Source organism: Hydra viridissima, unplaced genomic scaffold, assembly GCF_058129835.1.
Source record: "Hydra viridissima isolate aposymbiotic clone 2 unplaced genomic scaffold, HvirCarnegie_v1 scaffold_12, whole genome shotgun sequence".
In the NCBI taxonomy this organism is placed as follows: Eukaryota; Metazoa; Cnidaria; class Hydrozoa; order Anthoathecata; family Hydridae; genus Hydra; species Hydra viridissima.
The window spans coordinates 7724504-7750513 of record NW_028324311.1 but is presented as its reverse complement, the minus strand read 5'-3'; the positions used below and the strand labels follow the sequence as shown (position 1 = coordinate 7750513).

The following is a 26010-nucleotide window of genomic DNA, read 5'->3' as shown; positions in this document are numbered from 1 at the left end:
ATGCATCCAAAAAGGTCAAGAAATTCATGGTAAAAAATAATATTGAAACACTTAAATGGCCCGGCAACTCCCCAGACCTTAATCCAATTGAGAATCTCTGAGCAATTGTAAAAAAAAACTGCAAAAACATGACTGCTCAACTAAAACTTAGCTTACCATCACTATCCTTCAGATTTGGTTTGAACACACAGAAATCCAAAACATTTGGAATAATTTGATAGATTCCATGCCAAATTGTGTGCAGAAAGTCATAGCAGCACTAGGAGGACACACAAAATATTAGTGTATTTATATAGAGTTTTTATTTTATTAGAGTTAGAAAACTTAAAATTTCCTGGATTTTTATTATTTTTGATCTTGATGCAATAAATTTGTACAAGACTGTAGTGTCGCAAAAGATAATAAATGTTGATAACAAAGTATATTCTAATTTATTTTGTTAAAAACTAATTTATTTTGTTATCAACATTTAACATCTTTTTGCGATACTACGAATTTCATTCTGTCTCCTTTCTGTTCTTACTTCCTTCTGCTCTGACTCTTTATCACTCCAAGGGTATAATTTTCTGTTTTGAATTCTTTTGTTCTGACTTATTTCCATTCTGATATCTCCCGCTCTAAACTTTTGTAGTAAAATCTTGGAGATATTTATACATAAAATTAAGAAGATGATTTTTATTTATATTTTACCCTGGCGCCTCGTAGCAATCTGCAATCTTAAGAACTAAAAGAATAATTTTTAATGTGTCAATTGATACTCGTATTTTAGATGAATTTGCGCAGCACTATTTCTCATGCTCTAAAAGTGTTTACTTTAAGAAGTATTAGGATATAGAATATTTCTGTTCATAAAATTTACTTTTAAAATGATGGACCCTCTTTTTGTATGTAGAAAGAACTAGAAAACAGCATTTTTAAAAATACGAAATAATTTTCATTTAAAATGGTCGACAAAAACTTAAATCCCTAGCACTACTGAAAAATTTTAATTCCGGTTGTAATTTTACATTCAATAAACACGTGATGGAAATTTGATGTAACTTGGAATTTCGTAAATTACGATTTGATGGCCGAATGGTCAAAAATTTGCTGTTTCGAGAAAAACACATTTAATTTTTTTTTACTTGCTAAAAATTTTCAGTCAAAATATCCATTATGTAAACTGTTACTTGTATAAACATGAGCAAAGATTATAAAAAGTTTTTCTTGATTATTGTCAGCATCTTCCTTTTTCTTTTTTTTTTTTGCATAACTTTTCGATGCTTTTATGATAAAAGAGGATTTTGGTATTCTTCAAATATTAAACGCTTTTTGTTTATGTTTGCACAGCCTTAAGAGAGTAAGAACCTGGAACTGTGTTTATCTTCTCAAATAAAATTACAACTTCTTTTCTTCCAAAATGGAAATTCAAAACAGCATCATAAATCCTTAACCCTAACTGTGTAAATTAAGGTATGCCTGCCATATCATCCCATCAAAACTCGCATTCTGATTTTAGATAACAAGATTTTTATTTAAAGTCCTTTTTCAGTTAAATAAATATTAATATGTAGGCATCAGATGGCTAATGACTAAGAGTGAAAGGCCAGCACCTGGTTTGTAGGCAGAAGTTGAATTATTTTCCAATGACGAAGCTTCATGAAACAACTACGACCTTTTTCTTACCTTTTAAATCATTTGCATTTTGACTAACAGCAACTTTATAGCTTTATTTTGTTAGCGGTCATTTGAAGGTTCTTTTGAAGTATTGATATAAATTTTTTTGTTGCACTAAATATATACCAATGAGGTTAATCCTTTTTCTTAAAAATAAGTTCTGAAAAAATCAAACCACAATGTAAACATTTTTTACAACATAGTCCATCATTACACATGATAAAATACCAACATCAAATATATATACGATACGATATATATTTGATGCAATACGATAACCAATTGTATGTTTGTATTTTACTCAGGTATTTCAATTTTCTGCATCTTTTTTTTGAGGATAAATTTTGGATAAGTTTTTGGAGGATAAGTTAAATGTATTATTAAAAGAAAGGCTATCATTTTTAAATATGATAACAGAAGCTATTAATAAAACTAGAATCGTTAAGCAAATTTCTGGTCGATTTTCATGAAACTATCTTTTTTAGCTTCAGTACTTTGCTTTACTCTGCATTCTTCAAAAAATTATTTAAAAATTTTGCAAAAAGTTAATAGTTTACAAAACTTAATCAAAATCTCTTGCAATGCGTATTTTTAAGCAATACAAAATTTACCAAGTCAAAAGAATGGTTAGATATCTAAAAAACTAAATCTAATCTTTTAATGTTTTTCTAATTCGTGTTCTGAAATAAATTTGTCAGAAATACACAAATCAGCTTTTTGATTTTTTTGAGTAATTCGAGGGAAATTTTACCTAAACCTTAAAAAGATAAGCATGAATAGAATCAGAGATTTTCGCAAAATGTAACGCTTTCCCAACTAACGAAGAGGAGAAACAATAGGAGGTATAACAATTTGTAACAGCAAAATTTTTACTCGTCTTTTAAAAGATCCATAACTTCAACGTTCGTAGCTGTTTTTATCAACCCTTTTAAAACTTGAAAAGACCTTTTTAAGAAATAAGATTTATAAGAGATCCTTCTTAAGCACGTAGACCACGTAAGCAATTCTGATCATAATAACGGAAAAGCACGTTTGTTTTAGAAAAACATTACAAAATCAATACAATTGATTTATTATTGTGCATTATCAATATTTGTCAAAAAAACAAACATCAACAAAAGATGTTCATTAAATAATATTTCAACATCAAAAAATGGAAGTTTCTAAAAAAAGTGAGTTGTATATCTTTTATGTAGGTTTTTGTAGCTTTATTCTTTTGAGTGTTGCCTTTTCTCGCTAACGTAAACATAGGAAGCATTTATCAAGAAGCTGTAACAGTAAATTTGGTTGATGATAAAAGAAATTAAATCTTAAACTTCTGAATGTAGTGAACAGACGGCAAATCTGCTTAGGAGAGCTGTTAAAGTTTCATGAAGCATGTTTAGTAACATGACTTATGAATAACTTGTAACAAGGAGAATGAATATTTCTTCCTCTTTTTATTCACTTTTAAATAGTTCAGAAAAAAGTTCAGATTCTCAAAAAGTTTCAGGTGAATTTAGACAATTTAATTGAACCTGAACTCGAAACAGTTTGACAAAAACAATATATATATATATTTTTTTTTTCTCCGAAAATGTGGCATATTTACGGAATACCAATATACTAAAACAAACTTACTCTTTTTGACGCTTCAGTTTTGTTCTTTTCTTTTTAAATATACATTTCATCAACCCATTACTAAGATTTGGGTTAACGCGTTAATTTTGTCATGAAAGCTTTAAACGGAAATTAACGTTACTAACGCAAATTTAAAAAACTCGACGATTTTACCGGAATATCCGTAAGTTTTTCAAATAAACCGTTGCGTACTGTTGAAAAACGTATTTCAAAATGACAGTTTTTTTAATTGCAGATTATCAGCCAAAAATTATGAGTACAGTTGCGATAGAAAAATAGAGTCAGATTTACACTTCCTGGGTATGATATTTTTTTTTATTTTTTTAGGCAAATAAAAAAGAAAAATGCCAACAATAAGGTTACAAAGTAGTGACAGCGAAGTTTTCGAAGTTGATGTTGAGATAGCAAAAGCATCTATGACTATCAAAACAATGTTAGAAGATCTAGGAATGGACGATGATGATGATGATGAACCTATCCCGTTACCAAATGTGAATGCAGCTATCTTAAGAAAAGTCATAAATTGGGCTACCCACCACAAAGATGATCCACCACCACCAGAAGATGATGAAAACCGTGAAAAACGCACAGATGATATTGACACTTGGGACCAGGAATTTTTAAAAGTTGATCAAGGCACATTGTTTGAATTAATTCTTGCAGCAAATTATCTGGATATAAAGGGGTTGTTAGATGTAACTTGTAAAACTGTTGCCAACATGATCAAAGGTAAAACACCTGAGGAGATAAGAAAAACATTTAATATAAAAAATGATTTCACTCCAGAAGAAGAAGAACAAGTTAGAAAAGAAAATGAATGGTGTGAAGAAAAATAACTTTTTTGCAGCAATACAATTATATGTCTATTGCCAGATTTTTAAGGCAACAGGTAAATATTTGCTTATAACAATTAAACAAGAAGAATACTTTTTCTTACCTAGCCAAGAACATAGAGTTAGATTTTAATAATTTAAAATTTTTATCATAAAAAGTAATATTTAATAGTTTTGATGTAAGAAATTGTTTGAATTTCTTCTTTTGTTAAGTTTTACTTGTTGCTACATTATGTGAACCATTGTTGTTATTGAATACAAAGATCTTCTTGATTATCTGTTTTGATATAGCTTTATGTGTACTTTTTATTTGATTGCCATTCTCCCCTCTCCCCTTCCCCCAAAATACAAATACTTTTTAAATTTTCATACATCTTTATGATAAAACTTTGAGTGATATCGATATCTAAAATTCTTTTAAATTTCTATCAAACTATTTTAGGTGAAAAGAAAGTTAAACATTTACAAATAAAAATTAGATTTATAAGTCAAATGTTTACAAAGTAAAAATTAGACTTATAAATCATTAGAACTTGTTATTAGAACTAGTTACATTAGAACTTTGCTACAACTCTATAAATAAAAGCTCCATTATTGTTTAAGAAACTATTTAACACTGTCGCAATCTGTTTAAACAAGTTCTACAAAAAAAGTCTATGTAACACAGTCTTTAATTCATTTTTTTAAATATATAGATTTTTTATTAACCCTCTTTTAAAATATTTAATAAAAAGAAAATATCCTAACAAAAACTTTATCTAAGAGAGAGAGTTAAATGGTTGAAGTTGTAAAACCTTCAAGACAACAAAAGCTCAATTATCTTTTAACATACTTTTCATAATTTTGAACTAAAAGTAATGAACCTATCTTTGAAGCAAGTTTTTATAAAGCTATCTTGAGAAAGGCTGCTGATAGAAATGTCATTAAAATATGTTTATTTTAAGTTCTGCTATTGAGTTATTAAATGTTGTTATTAAATCTTTGTTTTCTATTTTAGTTATGTAATTAAAGTGTTGTCTTTTTTACAATTCAATTAAAATCACAAATAGTATTTATTAGTTCAGATTTTATAATTTATGTGACTCTTGGCTGCTAAATATAAAAACCAAAAAAGGGGGTTTACCATATCCAAAAAATTTAATGACTGGTAGGGCTTTTTTTAAACGGAGAGAAGGGGATGTGAAGGATTTTTCTTCTCAAAACACTTAGTTTATGAGATAAAAACAACATTTTGTGTTACAAGATCTTTTAATTTTTAAATATTTTTGAAAAAAAAATTAAATATAAGCACATAAAAACCAAAGTTCAAAGATACCAAACAAATAAAACTTTCCAAAAAATTCAAGAGGACATAACGTCATCACTTTCACCTTGCCTGTCAACATCATTTTTATGGAGCGTTGAATGCACTTTTTAACAACACTAAGCAATATTTTTTTCAGTTAATTTCTTTCACTTTTATTTTGTGCAATATTTTTCCTAAATTTAATAGTTATTTCTTCTAAATCACTTTCAAAATCGATTTGTTTGCTGCTTTTTTGGAATAATCTTTTGTTGGCCATCTATGCACAAGCTGATTATTTTCGAGGTTTATCGATAAGAAACGTAATGATATCCAAAGCTAAAAGCGTCAAAAATGGTTCCTGTGATTCGTTTAGAACTGACAACGAAGGAGTCTGAATGAATTGGAACTTATAATGGCAACTTGATTACACATACAATTTATCTTAAGATGGACACTGTCCCATTTTAGGAAATTTTAATGCCTCGTCATAGGCAACGAATATAGAGAAGATATTTTCTTATTATCGAGTATTATTGTCAATACAAGTATATTTTTCTGTTATAAACTTTCTATATCTCTCATATATGTATGCTCAGTGGTGATATTCGAAATTTTCAACAACTTAAAAAAAAAGCTTTTAGATTATATATATTTACTTTAACACATATAATTATTTATTTACATGAAATAGGAACAACATTAAAATTCTAATTTAATAAGTTCCATATTAAATTTTGGTTTTCGCTAGGTGTAATGGGGGTTGCTTGTTTTACACGTGTATCACTTGTCAGATGATGTCCTTGTGGCAACCATAATTTAACAAATGGATTTTTATATAATTGGAAATTTATATAATTCATATAAAAAGTTACGAAAAGCAACAGTGAGATATATTTAATTATTGAAATTAGTCTTTTGTACCACACACAAAATATAATTCACAATTTAATGTAAAATACATATCATATTATTAATTTATATAACTATATATCAACAAGTACGGAAAACTTTAAAAATTTTAACGAACGGTACGGTCGTACCGGACCGTACCAGCTGAATATCACCACTGTGTTTGCATATAAATTCTTATTTACTTACTAAATTCAAAATAAAAGAGAGCAAAAATTTAACATAAAACGAGACCAAAAAAAATCTACCAACTCTAAAAACAATATCAGATGTGAAATTTAACAAAATTTCTATTACACCAGAAGGACAAGTTGTTTATAGAACCTGTAAAAAACTTTTTTTTCCATAACTTCCCTTTAGAACCGAAATGCTTAATTAACCTTTAATCATGGAAATGCATTCAATTTTTAACCAACTCGAAAAGTTATTTTATTATAGTAATGCTCAAAAGTTAGATATTTTATATACAAAACGAAAATTTTAGGACCGAAACTTTACTAAAACTCAACCAAAAAATCTAATATCAAACACCAATAATATTTGGCTCATTTAAGTGCAATAAAATAGTGTTTGAGTTGCTCGATGGTGGTTTGCTTGTTAGCATACACTTAACTCTTAATTTGGCTCCAGAAAAGAAAGTTTAAAGGTGTTAAATCTTAAGATCTCGATGGTCAACAGACTTTGCTGTTTCTTTACAATATAGTTAATAGCAATTTCGGTTGGTCAATTATGCGGACCGAAAAAATCACGAACGCGAAATAGACTTTTTTTTTGAACATCCATTTCCGTAATAAACTTCTTTAACTTTAAATTATTAGTTTTTATTAAAAAATGTCTCACTCTTCATAGAAAAATGAATACCCCAAAATGCAGTTAAAACCTTGTCATAGTGCAATAATCATATTCTCACTATGACAAGGTTCTAACTGCTGTTTAACGGTAGTTAGAAACATGTTAGTTACTTTGAAATTTTGTGACTGAAGCAGTTAGTTTAAATTTTGTAAATTAAACAATTATATAATAAAAAGCTCATTTTTATAAAATTAGATTATTGTTTCAGCCACAAAACAAGGTTACAACATTTTATTTAACCACAAAACAAGGTTACAACATTTTATTTAATCTTTTTTTTTTTTTTACTTCATTTTTTGGTACATTTTAAAACCATTACATTAAGTACAGTTCCTAAAAGTTTTTCATGTTTATTTTATAGGTGAAGAACAACTCGATAGTAATCTCTGTCCTCGAGAGGCATAATCGGAAATGCAGCTTTAATATTCTTTCCGTTAGGTTTTTCATTGAACTTGACATTCGCACAGCTCATAGGTCCATTGCGATCATGGCTAGATTTAAAATGTATAATGTAAGATGTTTAAGTAAATATTAGAACAGCAACGTTAGAAAAAGGAACTGACTTGTAATTAAACAGCTTTGCTGTTAATGAATACTCCTTGAATTCATGTGGTTTCATTTGAATGATACGACAAGGATTTTTTCTGTTAACTTGCTTCAACATCCTTACCAATCCAATTGGACTATAAAAATCAGTTTTCCTCATGAGTTTTTCAATTTCGCTATGGACATGATCCGCCTCTTGGACGCATGAATGACCTGAAGGGAGTATTTCATAGTGATTGAGTTAATGCTAGGATTGCCTCTTTAAAAATGTAACACAGCATTTGATAATACACTATTCCGATTTTAAGGAAGGCAGGAGTTAGACCAAGTAATTAAGTCACTTTCGTCGTTTTCCTCTGCCACATCACTTAAAATTTTGCCAAAGGCACTGGCAAGATCATTGCCGCTTCTTCCTGCCATTGATTCAGTCCATAATGCACAGTATACTTTTTTGGTTTTTGAAAAATAAGCTGTCAAACTATAGACGCTTAGCTTTCTCAGATAAAAATATAACAAAACTGGAACATTTTTATCTTTTTTTTCTTTAGCACGTATATCTCTCATTTCTTTTTTACAAAACTTGATGTCTTTCAAAGTCTTCTCTTAATTTTTCAGACATAGTATCAGTGTTTTCAGCAACTTTAAACTTCTCACAAAGGTCACATCTATCCTTTTTGAGAATGTGAAAACCAAGATTGAATTCGGTGGAGAAAATATGGTAGTAAATAGATTTTTTGGCGCTCTGCAGTTTCTCCCCCCCCCCCCCCCTTTTTTTTTTTTTTTATGATTGATTCTGATAGAGAATTTTATGCTGATTCAGAAAAATATAAAAACATAGACCTGAAAATTAACGGAAAGTGCTCTAATTCGAAGTCAAAGTTGTAAAAAGTCCAACTAAAAACCCTAATATTCGCCATTTTGAAAATAATAAGTTAATGATCTTTTTGCTGACAAAAGCAATACATTAATAGCATGGTTTTTACGTTAAAAAAGTCGTAAAAGTATGTTTATCTAGCGCAATTTTTTGTGGCAATGAAAATAGCCGTTTTTTGATTTATTAGAGAATAAACTATAATGCAAGTAATGTACTTTTGTAATAAATTTTAAAAAAGAATTTAACAGTTTTGTTTCCTAAAAGAAGAACTTTTGAAACTTAGTTCATAGTTGTTTTATCACATGTAAAATTTAGAAATAGTAACCTTTAAACCATTTTTTTTTAATAAAAAAAACCAGCGTACGATACAATGATAATTATTCATCAGTTTGTCTGCATTCGCAAATTCTACGTTCAATCTTTATTTGAAATCTTCCATTAATTTCATTTCGTTATAACACTTTCGTTATAATACTTTAAAACAATAATGCAGAGGCTGATGGAAACCAGGTCTGTTTATTGCGCAATGTAACGGTAATTAGTTTTCGTCAGAAATAAAAGCGTCTTGAAAAAAAATGGCGAATATTAGGGTTTTTAGTAGGACTTTTTACAACTTTGACTTCGAATTAGAGCACTTTCCATTGATTTTCAGGTCTATGTTTTTATATTTTTCTGAATCAGCATAAAATTCTCTATTAGAATCAATTATTAAAAAAAAAAAAGAGGGGGGGGGGGGGGGGGGAGAAACTGCAGTAGCGCCGATTTTTTTACTGGCTCAACATTTTCGTTTATACATTTCTCTTTGTAAAGATCATACATTTTTGAAATATTAAGGTGTGACTCAAGATATTCTCTATTGGTACTTACAGGACAATGTGACTTAACTGTTTGAAAAGATTTTATGTAATCCCTAGCTGAGTTGGTGTACGTTTTGGTGCACTGTGTGGTGTAAGTTTGTCTTTCATGATTTTACCTCGTAGATCTTGTTACTAGCTTTTGTGAAATTGACAGTGTAGTTAGATAAAATATTTTGTAAACACGGACTTTTTCTCCTTTTACATGAAAAAAATATCTATAGGCGTAGTTCCTTTTTGAAAAAATTTGTTTTTCAGCGTGGTCGTCAGTTTTTATTTGGATTTTCACTACAGTTGTTTTCCTCGTTGTTTCTCTTTTAACTACGCAGCCTGGTTTTTATTATTGCTACAAAAACGTTTTATTACAAGTTGTTTAAATTTTAATAATACGGATATTTTTGATTTAACAAGTTAAAATAAGTTACTTTGTAAGATCAACGTTCCAAAGTGCACATATATCAACTGACCGTTGTAGATAAGTAAAGATAAGTTACTTTGTAAGATCAACGTTCCAAAGTGCACATATATCAACTGACCGTTGTAGATAAGTAAAGATAAGTTACTTTGTAAGATCAACGTTCCAAAGTGCACATATATCAACTGACCGTTGTAGATAAGTAAAGAAAAAATGAAGGAGCGTTGACTTACTTTTTGGGGTTGGTACTGCAAAATATAGTTAGATCGACTTATCGTAAGGGAATGGCGCAGCAAATTGTACTTACATCACGGTCGTTCAGAAGCGACAAGTTATTATACGCAAGCGCAGTAGTAACTTTAAAAAATTCAACTTTTAATAATGGCTACGGTCCGTAGCAACGAATTTTCTTATTTAGTTGACTGATCATTTTTATATGTTTCCATATAAATCAACATTTTAAACTCTTTCTAAAACTGAAATCATAATAAGTATATCTCAGTCGCATAAGAAAATGATTCAAATAAGATAAAGATTATATCAAAAAGTTTAAAGTTGCGCTTTTCTAAGTAAATTAACATTCTTGAATATGCTGATTTGTTTACACTTTTAAAAACACATCATCTAATTTTCTGAGCGTAGAATTTAAATGATTTTTTTTTAAAATTTAGATGAGTTTTTATAGTATTTAACACTTTTATCAGATCTTAGCACTCAATTTTTTCTTCTTGTAAATAAACATACAAACACACAGATATACATACATACATACATACATATATTTTTTCTTTTACATTTTGATACTTTTTACCTTCTGAATTGAGTTTGATTGCTATTCGTTTGCTTAGGCAAACCAATAACAAGAATTGCTTAGTTTTTCAGGTGTTTTTTTTTTTTAATTTTAATTACTTCTCTTCTCACTCCTTACTCTTACAGGTTTATTTACTTTTGCTTTGTATTCATATTTGGTCTCTTTATTGTTTGCTATTACAATAAACATTTGTGCTATTTTAGGATCAAGGACATATATTGATGCAATGTTTTCAGCTGTTTGGCAACTTTTTACTGATCAACTTTAAAGATTAAATTTTTTTAAATTAGCTTGAAGTTTCCTTGAGTTAAAATTTTGGTCAAATTATATTTAAAATGTGCTCTAAACAGAGTGGTTAGTTTTTTCTTTAACACTTTCAACATTTTTCACTGAATTATGTGATTTGCCTTTTTCTTTTTTTTTTTTTTTTTTAATGTTTGACATGATACCAGAACTTTCATTACATTTTTAAAATACAAGAATGTATATATATTTAGTGGACCAGTGAAAAGTTGCCTAACAGCTGATGAAACATTGCATCAATACATAGAAGTTGTTCATGAATATGAAGCAAAAGGAAAGGCGGATTGCAAAAAAACCTGGAAGAGTAAGGAGTCTCCTGCTATTGGTTTAAGCCTCTGCTTAAGCAAACAAATTACCAATTCATCAAAATATATACTAACATTAATGTCAATTGAGAAGATAAATAATATCAAACTGCGACAAAAAACTTTTTTTTTCATGTATTGGTTTTGACAAGGCTATGTGGGTGTGTTTCCCTTGTCATAGTTACGCCTTTGCCACAGCAATCTTGGTTCCTAGTTTGGTAATGTAGAGACAGTGATTGAGAATATAACTACATCTAATTAGATTATACAGTGGTTTATTGACAATAAATTCTTATTAAAAGCCTTGATTAAAATTAGAAATGTTGTTGTCAAATAAATGATGATGAAAATGATGATGATGATGATGATGATGATGATGATGATGATGATGATGATGATGATGATGATGATGATGATGATGATGATGATGATGATGATAATGATGATGATGATGATGAAGATGATGATGATGAGATTATTGATAATAATAACGATGGGGCTGATTGTGCTATTATTAATGATTTATCAAGGCAGATGCACTTATGATTTATATCTAAATCATATTCTTTGATTGAATTAAACTTTTTTTTACATATACATGCAACAGTCAACATAATTAAAAGAGAATTTGTTTTAGTACTGGATATCAAATCTTCAGGTAAAATAAGCTGTTTATATTTTGGACATAATGTTTCATTGAGTTGGTAAACCTTTATATTTTCCACAAGACAGAAAAAACAAAATAAGTGTTCACATTTTTTTAGAGTTGCTGGTTGTTTTGATATTTTACCACAAAAATTACACTGGTGAAGCTGTAAATGAGGATTGATTTCTTTTTTTAGTTCTTCAATATCTATTTCCAAGTCATGTGCTGTCACAATGCTTTTTTTAATGGTAGCAATCATGGAAGATGACCACACTTTTTTACCAATGCCAGGGCGACCAATAAGCTTTTTATTTTTGTTTTAGTGATTTAGTAACATTTAAACTTTTACTGAGTTTTTCTACCTGCTGACAACAATAGCATTCATCACAATGAGTTTTCCAGTTCATATTTAAAAGAAGTGTTGTTGATTTCATTCTTTTGATCACATCTTTATGGTATCATAACGTTTTGAAAAATTTTAGATGAGTGAACATTCTCTAAATCAGACAACATGACATGGAATACATATTTTAATTTTATTTTTTTTGGTTTATTCCAATAGGATACTCTTTTTTCCCAACCATAATATCCACAGACCCTGTAAATAAGATTCAAATTTTTGTAATGGATTTTCATCTAAAAATAATAAAACTTTTTGGATAATTCTTGTAAATAACCATCAAACTTAACCACATGCATTATGTAGTGTTTATATTCATGAAGTAAATTAAGCTAATAAATCAATAAAAAACTGCATATAAAGTAAAAGATTTTATTTAAAATTATTAAAAACATTTAGTCAAGTTTTTTACATAAGGACAATTTTTATTTCACAAACGATATAAATAATATGTTATCAATTTAGGACAATGGTTAGATGTAAATTTTGAACAAGAAAAAAAATTGAGTGCTTAGATTTTTTATAAGTAATAAAAAGTTAAAAGATTCATATAAGTAAAAGTAGAAAAAATTTTAAGTTTTACCGCTCAAAAAAAATGCAAAAAGACTTCCAAATTTGTAAACAAATCAAAGAAAAAGTTTTTTTAGGTAATCTCTCTTCAATCATCAAATAATATTCCCCTTTCATTTTACTTACTTCTTAATAAAATTAAGTTACTGAGACACTACTAAAAGCCTAAAAGCTGGTTATCAACGTAGACGATTTTAAAAAACACGATAAGTAATGAAAAATTGGTCGTTAAGTAAAAATTCATTCTGTAACGAAGATCCGTAGCCATTTTGAAAGTTCTAAAATTTTCATAATCCAACTACGCTTGCGCACAATAACCTGTCGCCTATTAACAGAGTTTGAACGACCGTGGCATTGAGTGCGGTAAGTTTGTAAATTTATTAATGCAAAAACATCATTGCTTTAAAATAAAAAGATAATTTTTACTCATAAATCCCCTTTTATTTTGAATTATAATAGTTATTTCTATGCTAATCGAAACCAGTATTTTGTTATAAAAAAGATTTTTTTTTTAATTTTCAAATAATAGCTTTAATGGTATTTTATTCTGCATCGGTGTCAAATTAGAACACTTTTTGTTGATTTTCAGACCAATTTTTTATATGATTTTTGATGGGTATAAAAATCTCTATCATAATAATTAGTTAATAAAAACCAGCAAGAGATTATGCAGTTATTGTTAGTTAAAATCTTGTCAAACTAAATATTAGTTAAGTAAAGTTGCAGATAGAACTTTGGCACTTTAGCAGTTTACTTGTTTTGCACTATATTGTTTTTTAAATTTCAGTTTATTTTGTTCATCATGATTTAAATAGTCTAATAAAATGATTAAGTCAATTTTGGCAAAAATGTCAGTTAGAACCTTGTCAAACCAACGCGACGATTTGGCTAGCAGTAACAGTATCGAAAACAGTCAAAATGATTAATCTCGAAAAGGGACTTTCCGGAATAACATCGAAATTGAGAATAACATCGAAATTGTAAAAAAAGGAATTGTATCGAAAATCCGAAAAACAGAATAATCTCGAAATTGTGAAAAAAGGAATAATATCGAAAAGGGACTTTTCGGAATAATATCGAAAAAGAGAATACATCGAAGTTGTTAAAAATGGAATACCCAGCCAACCAACAAGTATGGGTCCCATAAGGGACCCATACGGGCGTATATAAGGGACCCATACGGGTATCCCTAAGGGATCCCAGCGGGAGTTGTCCCAGGGCCCCATCTGGGAACCATAAGGGTTGCCCGGTGGGATGCCCATAAGGGTCCCATATGTTTACCGTTTTTTTGCCCTTATGGTTCCCATGTAGGCATTTCTGGTATTTCACACGGTTACCTTCTGGGATGCCCGTAGGGATCCTTTAAACATACAATTTTTTCGCCCTTACGATTCCTAATAGGCTATCTGTTATTTCACAGGGTTGACCGTGAAGGTCCCGTAGTTTTCCGATTTTTTTTTCTCTACTTTGTCGCACACGGTTTATATACAATACGTGTTTTAATACATAATTTATAAACAATTCATTTTTAAATTCGCCTGTACGTAATCAATAAAAATTATAAACTCTATACTTTTTATCGTTTAAACGTTAAACGATTTACATGTTAATAATTATTAACATGTAAAATTTACAAATGGATGTAGGTAAAAATTAAAAATAATATTAAAATCATTGATTACGCCATTCAGCTGGATATTTGAAAGAATTTATAAAAAAAGGAATTTTTACATAAAATACTTCCGATTTTGGTGAACTTTTTCTAAACTTAAAAAATAAAGAGTAAACAAAAACAGTTCTTTAAAGACGTTGTTTTTTGTGTCCATCAATCTGAACTGGGAGCCCTCATTGTAGTTTTCGTAATTGTGTATCGGCGACCGTCAGGACCCCGATCTCTTGCGTTAGAAAACCATTTTGATAATTCTGTTTCAATATCTTTATTATTGATTTGATTTGTATTTGGGTTTAGTTTCACAGCATCTATAATCAAATAAAACAACACTGTATTAAAGTAATAAATAATCTTTAACAATTTAATATCTTTTAGTAAGTGATCATATGCAGCATCTCCCTATAGGGACATGCTGCATAATGCATGAACTTATACTACTTACTAAAAAAAACTTGACAAAGCAATAGTGCTTTAAACGATTTCTTTCCCTTCTGCCCTGTCAAATTAAATTAGCGAGCAAGCTGACCATCAAGTAAAACTGGCATCGCTCTCATGACGAAATTACGTAGATCCTCGCCTCCAATGTCTGATATATGTTTTGCCTAAAAGAAATAACATGTAATGAAACATGTAAAAAAAATTGTCATTCTTAATCATGTAAAGTCACGTTTAATCACACTTCCTTTAAACAAGTCACCCTCACTCAAACATAGCAACATCTATAATCGCAAAATTTTGATTTAACGTTAAATTTACACATTTTAAGACACAAGTTAAGTAAAATTTAACAAGATTTAACAATTTAATATCTTGTAGTAAGTGATGCGGCTAAAATAAGTTTAAAATCTTTATCAGTCAGGAAGCAGAATTGTTTCATATGATATAAATACTTCAACATTAGATTTCAACCCATCCTAATGGCTTTTATAATGATATCATGCCATCCAATCTTAAACCCAAACTATTTTACGCAGTTAATTCTTTCTAAACTTGAGTTTTTTTATTTGTAATTATTGAATGTTGAATTTAAAAATCATTTTAAACTTACAAGAATTTTTTTTTTCTCCACACAACACAACTTTTCCTCTAATGTTTCAACTTCTGCTGTAGATGTCAGTGGCAACTTTATATCTTCAGGCAAATCAAATGTTAATTCTTCACTAACTAGCATTTTTTGCTTAATAGAATGCAATAATGATGTATGCACCTTTAGAGTTTTTTTAATCTCCTCGACATTGCTAACCAAAGTTGTTATTAAATTAAATACTGATTGCAGGTTAGCAGTTTGACATAAACTGGAGCCTAAATAAAAAAATTATTACAATCTTACTACAAACCATGCAATAACACGGTTAAAGATTAGAACTTTTACTAATCTTTAACCATTACCTTGAGGTTTAAAAATGTAGCACTCAAAAGCAAACCTTTTTTTTTTTTTAAGTTAAAAAAAATTTTGTATATAGCCCATTCAAGAAATTGCTCAACTTAAAACAAAAAAACTATAAATACATGACAAATACTGATATACAAGTATTAGATTGGAATACTAATATTGGAATACTATTTAACTAAGTAGTTACTATAGGGAATTACCTGCAGTAGTAGAACTTAACATTGACAATGATGTTGCCCTTGCAGCAGTTGAAGCAATAGGAGGTGAAAATTGTTCACTATTCCATATGTTGAAGTCATTAGAATGTTCATCACTAATCAAAATGGTAATAAAAGCTAATTATACATATATTTTTTCTAGTTATTAGTATAGGGGTCAATTATAAAGGATACCACCATTTTTAAGTCGATTTCTGACCCCCTCCTCCAAAAAAAATTTTAAAAAATCATTGAAGTGACGTCCTTTTCTCACAAGTGACATGAGGTCCTTTTAATATTGACCCTCTCCCTCCCCTTTTTGATGACATTTTTTATGGATGGCCCCATATCACTATTTTATTTTTTCTAAAAACACTTGATAATTTTTTTTAACGCAAGCTACTAAAAATACAGTAATCATTTTGAAGATTGAATACTTTAAGTTTAATTTACAATGTAGCACGCATGACTCCATACTTGCTGTATGCTGTTTTTCCTAATATTTTTAATGAAAATTAATTGATGAAAAGTTCAATTCAAATTTTTACAACTTGTAAATGAATTACTATGCCATTTTTTAAGAACATTATATTAAATTATATATAAATAAATCCTGGTGTGTACACAAATAATGAAACCACTGTAACAACTGATCGCCAACTCTGGATTTGCTGTTTGATGGGAGTTTGCAGGGTTGCTGTGGCTTTTGAATGAGAAGAGCAGAATTTACCAACAACCTCTTTCTTTTAAAATACAAAAATAATCTTTAATAATGTTAGTTCCTACAGGTAACAAATATGAAATAAGCTTCCATATAACAAATAACATATAGAGCAATTTTGTAAAAAAAAATTACTTTGGTTCTACATTAAACAATTGATCATTTTCAGATTCCTCATTTTCTGTTTCTTTCTCGTAACTAATCTTTGTTACTCTTCATCAATATAAAAATGACAAAAACAAAAGACTTTTTTAAAAAAAAAATGTAGCGTTTTTTAATATTATTAACTTCAACACAATAAAAGACAATTTTAAAAAAATAAAATAAATTTTTTAAGTAAAATTATTGTGGTTATTTAAAATAAAAAGTTTTCATAATTATAGATAAACAAAAAAGTCATTAAATGCCTACCGCCTTTTTTTGTTTTTCTTGACAGTTCCAGAACTTTCTTCCATCTCCTCAAATGCATTTTCTAAACTGGATGTGTCTTCTGCCATTTTGGCTTTTTGACGAGCATTGTTTAAACTGTCTAAAAATTGGTTTCAAAATAAAAACTGGTAAAAAAAAAGGTCATATACAAATGTACAATAAATGTAGAAAATAAACTATATGCAAAATAAATTTACCAGCTAATCCCAGCACCCTTGCCATGTAAATTGGCCAATTTATCTCTGCATCATGGCTGTTATTTTTAGCTTTAGAAATTGTATTGGGATTCTTAAATGGTGGCCAATAGCACTTAACTGATGTGTGATTTGATATCATTAACTGGACATTACTAGCATCCACTTCCTCAAGCCATTTCAACGGAACATAGTCTGTTTCGCAAGTGTTTTCAAAAGCAACAATTGCAAACATATTTTAACTAAATAAGATTTTTATAAGTTATAACATAAGAAATGTTTTAAAACTTTTAATTATAGTAATTATGAATTTTTTTATTAAATAGAAATAATAGTAGTTTTTAAAAGTTAGCTTTTTATTAATAAATACTTTATATTTTTTTAATAGTTTGAATTATTTGTAAAATAACACGTAGATAACTTGAAAATAGAAAAAGAAAAGTACAATATTCACAAAAACATAAAAATAAAATATGCCATTGAAAATGTAATAATACAACACTATTATTAAATACTATTTATAGTAACTGTTTACATTAATAAATGAGACATTTGTAATTTAAAACCAAGTTTTTTCGGACAAAAATCAGCTTTAGTGGAAGTGCATTTGAGGGATTACAACAAAACCATTTTTATGCGGCAGCAGAAAATATTTCGTTCTTAATTTTCTCAATGAATAAACTTTTACAAGGTATGAAAGTTTTTCAACATAGAAAATTGACAGTAAAGATGAGTCAAGTGGATCTGTAAAAAACGGCTCCTGACGATCAAACTCTACACAAACAACAACAGCATCGGAGTCGTTTAAATCATTTCCAGCAAGAATATTTTTAACTAAACAAACTTTGTTGTCTATTGCAAAGCAGTTGTTTCCATTTTCATTACAAACTATAAACTGAGAACCAAAATATTGTTTAAATTGTGAGAGGTGGCGTAACGGCAATGGAACTGGACCATCGAAATGTTTTTTTTTAAATTTAGCAGTGAAATCAGCATCATTTTTTTCAGAGTATTGTAAGTGGCCCTCTGACAATCTACATACAATTTGTGTAACAGGGGACTGTGGACTACGGATTAACTTCTTAAGTCTTCCTAAATAACTTTCAAAAGGAAACGAAGAAACATTGTCTAGCACTCCGAACCTCCGAACATCATCTGACAAGTGTATCAGTGAATGGACGTTATATACACACTGGTCATTTCCATATAACATGCAAAAATTTGACACAAAGTACTTTAACAGTTGTTCAGAATAATCTACATAGATGTTACATAAGGATGGGCTAATAAGTATTCTAATAGCTACTGACAGACACAGAAAATTAATATACAACTCTTTAGGCAAAATGCCTTTTAAAACAACAACACCAGAATATAATAGAAATTCCCTAGGTTCTGTAGCCTTCCAATGTTTATATTCAGAGAGTGATCTAGGCTTTCGTGCAAACTCTCGAGGAGTATAATATTTAATTGCAACAAGTTTATCAGATATCAAATCTATTGCTGCCCTTGATAATCTACGAACAGACAAGCTGTGTATCCATTGATTTATAATTCTTCGTACAACTCCTAAACAGACCAAATGCATATAATCTAGAGGAAATCCACTAACCAAGCCTATATTTAAATGTAATACAGGAGATATGAACGAGGAACAATGATGAGCAGGGTCTTTTTTATTTCGGAAATCACTATCAGTTCGCAAAACAGCAAATAGATTAGGCATAACAACTTTCCCAAGCCATTCTCCAGTTTGTACACACCTTTCACAGGAATTATAACTGTTGTGAGGTTTAATGCACTTTATAAAAGCTCGCGCTGGTGCATCACAAATAACTGCTTTTAATTTGATAGAGTAATATTTTTTATTTTTTTCAAACCCTGTCTTCTCTAGCATAGTCATTTCCGAAACTAAATCTTCCATATAATCATCAAGGGAAGTTGGTTTGCTTTTACTAAAATAAACGGCAATCGGAAATGGACACCATCCAGTATTTTTAACCAAGCAAAGTATAGGCCACAAACTATTTGTTGAGCTTTTGAAAATTGGCACACCATCTATATTAATATGCAAATCTAATTGATTTATATCATTATTGAGAGGATACCTTTCGGTAAAAATAGACAGCCAATACTGTAGGCTAAAATAAAAATATTCCCCACCAGCAACATTTCGAATGTTTACACTTCTTCGAGTACTAAGCAAAGATCTTGCATCTTTTGGCAAATCAGGATGTAGCTGGTTTAAAAACCCAAGCAAATTGCTACATGCTGTCTGGGAAATGTTAAATTTTACTGCCCAAGAAACTAACTTATCTTTCAAAGTCTCACTTTCATTGAGTTCTTTAGTGAAGTCATTATTCTCCTCATCACTGTCATCATAAATTTGAGTTGCCCATTCTGGAAAGTCATTATATTCTTCAGTATTATATAAATCATCAAGCTGACTATTGGGGTCATTATTATCAAATATTGGCAAATTAATTGGATCTTTTGAACTTGACATTTTTACCATATTTATTGGTAAATTATCATTATTTGCTTGAGAAAAATGTGAGGTTGATACATCCAAGTTAGGTATATTCACACATGCACTACTCAATATTTTTGAAACCGCAACAGCTATCTTTCGGTTTTTTGTACGTTTTGAATAAAAATAACTCATTCCAAATAAATAAGCTATAAAAATATTATACTTTGAATTTAAATTTCTAAATGATAAAAATTATAGTTAATTACACAGAAGGGTAAATCAAACTTTCAAAATTTTTTATTTTTTTATTGTAGCACTATATGTGAATAATAAATTTTATAAGTTATAGGAAATCACTTAAAGCATTTTTTTTTTTAAATTTCTTTTTTTTACCAAGATTGCAATTTTTGAAAAGGTAAAATTGTTTATTTATACATAAAGCAAGGGTGGGTGGTACTTTTTACATTATTGAAATCTGAAACTGTGTAGATTTAAAAAAATATATTTCCATTATATAAATATGTGGAAAAGATATTTTTGTTTCATAATAAATTATGAAACGCGAATCCTTTTTTTATATTAATCTTATAAAATTGTTCAAACATAATAATGAAAATTTAAAAGAGTTATAATACTTTTATTGTCTGATCAATAAATTTCACTAAATGTTAAAAATTCCATAACAAACAATTTAATGTATGATGAAAATGATATTCAAATATAAGTAAAAAATAAAAAAGTATTTTTAATGACTGAAGTTTTTATTTAGTTATACTTACATTTGCATATTATTGCAAAAAAAAATTGTAATATAATCTACATATCGTGTAACACTTTGTTTTATATTCCAATTTTTCTATACAACATCATTTTTATTAAAAAAACGTTTGATGTATAACAAAAAAACCTTTTTTTATAAATCAACAGAAAATATTTAGTACTTAATCTTCTCAAGGCCATCATTAAGACTTAACAACTTCCAGCCTGGAAGTTGTTTAGCCTCAATGCAATTTAATATTATTATTAACAATTGTTTTACTTTATCCTTTTTTTGAGTTTTTGTTTTGTTTTGCTGGAAGTCTTCCAGCAAAACAAAACAAAAACTTAAATATAATATATAATATTATATTTGATATTAAATATAATATATAATTGATATCATTATTTTCAATTTTCTTTTATACATATTTATTCACATTTACGATACATAAACCGTAAACATTTTTTGCAGAAAATTATTTGCAAATGTAAAAGAAAAGAATTAATGCAATCATGAACAATTCCATAAGCAATTTATGAATATGATAACTTTAAACAAAATACAACAAAAGAAATAAGAAATAACACATATTGCAGAGCGGTAAGCGCCAAATCATTTTAATTTTAAATATTACTTTTTCAAATCTGCCTCAATATCAATTTTTTATTTATTTCCCATACGGGTCCCAGACAGATCCCGCGAAAAAAGCCCCTATGTATCCCATACCAGATTACCGGACAAATCCCATACGGTACCCATATGTTTTGGTTGGCTGGGTAGTATCGAAAATCCGAACAGCAGAATAATCTCGAAATAGCTCAAAAGAGAATAATATCGAAAAGAGACTTACCGGAATAATATCGAAATAGTGAAAAAAGGAATAGTATCGAAAATTTAAAAAACGGAATTAGATCGAAATTGTAAAAAAAGGAACAATATCGAAAAGGGACTCCATTGTAGATATGCTAACTTCGTGTAAAGTTGATGCGATATTTAGGTGAAAAGTTGATGCGATATTTAGGTGAAAAGTTAGGAAATATTCATCGAACTCTTAGATAAGTTTCTTATTGAAAAGTAACTTAGTATTAGAAGTTTTTTAAGATTTCCCCCTTTGTTCTAGTTTTTTATAATAAAAAAAAAAAAAAGAGCGTGATCAGCAAATCTTATTTTCGATGTTAATCATTAAAATGAGTTTTCGATCTTATTCCGTATTTATTGTTTTCGACATTATTCAGAAAATCGCATTTTCGATGTTAATCATTAAAATGAGTTTTCGATCTTATTCCGTTTTTATTGTTTTCGATATTGTTCCACATTTGTGAATTTCGATATAAAAACTTTTCGATATTAATCTGAAAATCACATTTTCAATCTTAATCATTAAAATGGGTTTCGGTCAGTTATTTTTCGATATTAATTAATTTTTTTGACCAGTTAATTTTCGATACTATTACGCTTTCCCGGCGATTTATCAAAACTATTTTAACACCCTAAATTTTTAAAGTTTAATTTTACCAACACATAAAAACATGAGTATAATAAAAGTTGTAAGATACCAAAAAAATAACAAGGTTAGGTTTAGTGTTAGACAGAGTTTTAGCCAAAAAAAGGCCGCACATTTATTCCCCAATCTTAAACAATAAGACACTATTTCTCTAATTTTGGATGTATAGCTATATTATTTTTTGGCAATTATAGGCACCGGCCATTTGGTTCGTAAAATCCACAAAAAAAATCAATCCGACTTAATTTGCGAGTTATAACAGTCCGATCGTTAAATATTTTACAAATCATAATCCGTAAATTAATTTACGAACTACTAGCGAATTTTTCTTTTGAAATTTCCGAAAAAAATTAAATGTTTTAATTCGCTCAGCGAATTATATCAATCGCAGTCCGTCAATTAAACGGTGCGGTCCGAAAAATTGCATTTTAATTAAGTGCGCCTCATCGAAACTGTGGGGTTTTGTTTTATTATTATCAATCAGTCCTATTTGGAAATCTTTACCGACAAAAGCTCATTCAACAAATCAAGAAGTCTGCTATTCTTCAGAATTTTTGAATACTGTACAGTTAGCGGATTGGTCCCATAAAATTAATAATATTGTTATATTTCTTCTATTTAAATAGAAATAGAAACAAAAAGTAGTTTGAAAAATTGTTTGCTTGTATTTCAACATTTAAGGCAAATAAAATTTAAATAGTTAGTTCTTTTATTGAAAACCTTTTGCATGCCTTCATGGCCGCCGAGAGAGGGGGGGTGGACGGGGAAGATTCCCGGGGCCCCGTGTGTGTACAAACAAATTTTTTTAAATTATTTTCGAAAGATTTAATTAGTTTTGACTTTTAAAAGATTTAATTAACTTTTATTTTTAATTTTCAATGCCCAGAGCACTCTTCTTTTGGTCCTGGGTATAAAATTGATCAAAATGAGGGCCCCTTAAGAAAACTTCCCCGGGGCCCGAAATTTCTCTCGGCTGCTATGCATGACTTAAAAATATTCTTTTTATTAAGGCAAATATTAAGGAAATATTTCAAATAACTTTTAAATAACACTGGTAAACAAAAAAAGAACCTTTTTCATCTCATCATAAACTAAAACACATTTTTCTAAATCAGTTTTTTATTCTTATTCCAAATATGTTGATAGTTTTCTTTTAGCAAGTCTCGTTGTTGAGATACAAGCATTGTAGTGATTTCATAGCTTTTATGGATTGTTGAGAGATTTACAGGAAACAGAATCGTACAAAAGTTTGTCTAATTGTTGTTTAGCTTATAAACCATGAATATTTGACATTAGGTTTTAATAAGTCAAGATGCGAATGTAAAAAATAAGTCAGGATGCGAATGTAAAAAATGCAATTTTAAAGACATGCGGCATCCCATTTTCTGAAAGGCGTAGAGCGAATTCTGAAGCCAGCTTTAGAGGTGGAAGATTTGTGATTGCCCAAGAGGTTCTGACAAATCCATGTAACAGTCTGCCAAGCAACTTTTTCTTTAACATTTAGAGAATTTATGAAGTTTGTATAATGCAATACTTCACGAATTTGCGGCCCAACAAAGATTCCCTGCTTCAGTTTTTGTGCGCTGGCTTTTGAAAATTTTTTAACAGGTACTGAAATCCTACAGAATTACTCTTTCCCAAAGTTTTATTCTTTTTGCTTTCTCAAAGTTCCGCATTAAGCCAAGCTTACTATGGAGAAGTGGTGAGAGAATTTTCTGAGGTTCGACCAAAGGAATATATTGAAAACTGTTTCTTCCTGGAATATGCTCATCCCTTTGATGCAAGTCACCTTTGACTTATTGTTCTAATTTGTCTTTCATGAGCCTTACAACTCATCATATACTCTGCAAAAAACGTTTTGTGAAATTCACAAAAAATTTGGTTACTTTAACAAAACATTTGGTGAATATTTATGCACCAAATGTTTTTGTTAAAGTAACCAAATTATTTGGTGAAATTTAGCTTGCAGTATATTCACAATAAGCACAGTTAATCATAATTATAGTGACATTAATAAATTTTTGTGTTCTCTTGAAACTACGATGCCTAAGAATTAACAAAGAAAAAAAGTGGCTACAAAATCTCGTTTTTTTCTCCTAAACCAAACATATTTGGTTAAGTTAACAAAACAAGTTTTTGCAGTGTAGATTTGAAGTTCCAATAAAAGCGCTTCTTGGTGGAAATATCCTACTTTCCAGAACAATATTGCCAAGAAACTTAATGAATCTATCAACAAACTTGAACTTGATTTTGGAGTCAAAACATTGATAACGGCCGACGGAGCAACTAATGTCCAAGCAGATGTAAGAAAATCAAATGGCGTACAAAGGCAGTTTAGAGTATCAACCACCATCTAAATCTAGTTGTCAGTGGTGCTGTCAATTATAAAAGATGTCCGAAATGGTCAATTCTCAGCCACAAAATAACAAAATGAGTAGTTCACATCGACCAGTCCTCTCAAAAAGCTATGACTTTAGTTGATGCTACCAAAGCCTTGAATAGCTCCAGAACGAAGTTAGTACAGAGATACCCCAAAAGATGAAACTCTGACCTCCATCAAATGAATTCTGTGGTGGATCTTCTTCCGGCATTGCATTCTTAAAAAATCCGAACCCCACTGTTTCTGGAGGTTCTAAGTTGATAGGTCTTTTACCAAATAAAAGATGAAGTGGGATCTATTCAACCTGTTACCCGGGTTCTGAAAGGTTTCCTTGAATTCTTCAAGAAATGCAGCAGCGAAACGATTGTTTACATCTGCTCTGTTATTAATTACCTATTCAACGTCAGTTGAAGATTAGCAAAGGAAATGATCAAGCCTAAAGCCGAGGTGTCATCAGAGCTTGCTCACTACTTCAATGAAGATCTAGACAAAAGATTCGAAGGAGAACTGATGAGTATTGAATTCTAAGTTGCTCATTTTTTAGACCCTAACATCAAGGCCATGTGCTTTGTGGGTGAAAGGCAAAATTTGAAGAAGTCAAAATTTCAGTAAAGAAAGCTATGGAAGAACTGTCAGAAAAAGAAATCTTGGATATTCAAAGCATTCCTTCCCCTTCAATATTGGATGATGAGAATGATGATAACTTATATTTTACTGAACAGCTGAGGAAGAAAGTGTTTTGTGCAGTTTTGTGCAAAGTGTTTTAATCCTAAAGGTGAAACATGCACCACGAAAGCCAATTTAGCTGAAATTGAGAGGTATTTGAATGCAAAACCAGTTCTAGCAAATACAAATGTACTGGAATTCTGGAAACAAAACCCCAGTATATTTTTCAAATAATATCAAGACTGGCCAGAAAAAACCTCTGTATACCTGCTGCATCATCAATATCTGAAAGAGTTTTCTTAACAGCAGGAAATTATACAACTCGAACCAATCTTTCAATCTCAAAAGTTGAGATGCTGGTATATATGAAAGAAAACACTAAACAACTCTGCAAAATTCAAGACATTGTGTGGCCAGGAAATGAACTTGGAAAATAATAAATTTTGTATGATTTTGACAACTTTTTTTAATTTCTTAACATGTAAATCATTTGATTTCATTGTTTATTTAAATATAAGAAATATATAAAAAATCTTATTTCAAAAACATTCCTTATTCTGAATCCGTATAAATCTGCAAAAAGAGTATCAGTTCGGATTCCAGTCCAAAAAATAATTTTTCGACTGCAATCCGATCCAAAAGTACCGGACCAAATTATTATCCGAAAAAGTTTTAACGAATTATTTTCCGATATATTATTTCCAGATCAAATCAATCCGTAAAATAATTTGAACCGATCTGC

At 29.4% G+C, this 26010-nt stretch overlaps 3 protein-coding genes and 1 pseudogene across 3 annotated transcripts; 1 reads left to right on the top strand and 3 right to left on the bottom strand.

Annotated features, from left to right (window-relative positions):
• Nucleotides 1–2733: 2733 nt before the first annotated feature.
• LOC145193994 (S-phase kinase-associated protein 1) lies at nt 2734–4385 on the top strand. The gene is made up of 2 exons (XM_090069571.1): nt 2734–2828; nt 3604–4385. Exon 2 carries the CDS (start codon nt 3621–3623, stop codon nt 4110–4112), a length of 492 nt encoding a protein of 163 aa, XP_089925697.1. The 5' UTR covers nt 2734–2828; nt 3604–3620; the 3' UTR covers nt 4113–4385.
• Nucleotides 4386–10720: 6335 nt separating this feature from the next.
• On the bottom strand, nt 10721–12608 carry LOC149881063 (uncharacterized; annotated as a pseudogene).
• A 1771-nt stretch (nt 12609–14379) lies between these two features.
• LOC145188950 (uncharacterized) lies at nt 14380–17765 on the bottom strand. Its single transcript, XM_090069567.1, has 8 exons — nt 17489–17765; nt 17274–17391; nt 16998–17075; nt 16783–16884; nt 16145–16257; nt 15600–15853; nt 14994–15153; nt 14380–14859 (listed from the first exon to the last, which is right to left on the bottom strand). Exons 1-7 carry the CDS (start codon nt 17718–17720, stop codon nt 15061–15063), a joined length of 990 nt encoding a protein of 329 aa, XP_089925693.1. The 5' UTR covers nt 17721–17765; the 3' UTR covers nt 14380–14859; nt 14994–15060.
• A 164-nt stretch (nt 17766–17929) lies between these two features.
• LOC149881062 (uncharacterized) lies at nt 17930–20205 on the bottom strand. The gene has a single exon (XM_090069556.1). It carries the CDS (start codon nt 20148–20150, stop codon nt 18078–18080), a length of 2073 nt encoding a protein of 690 aa, XP_089925682.1. The 5' UTR covers nt 20151–20205; the 3' UTR covers nt 17930–18077.
• Between the last annotated feature and the right edge of the window lie 5805 nt (nt 20206–26010).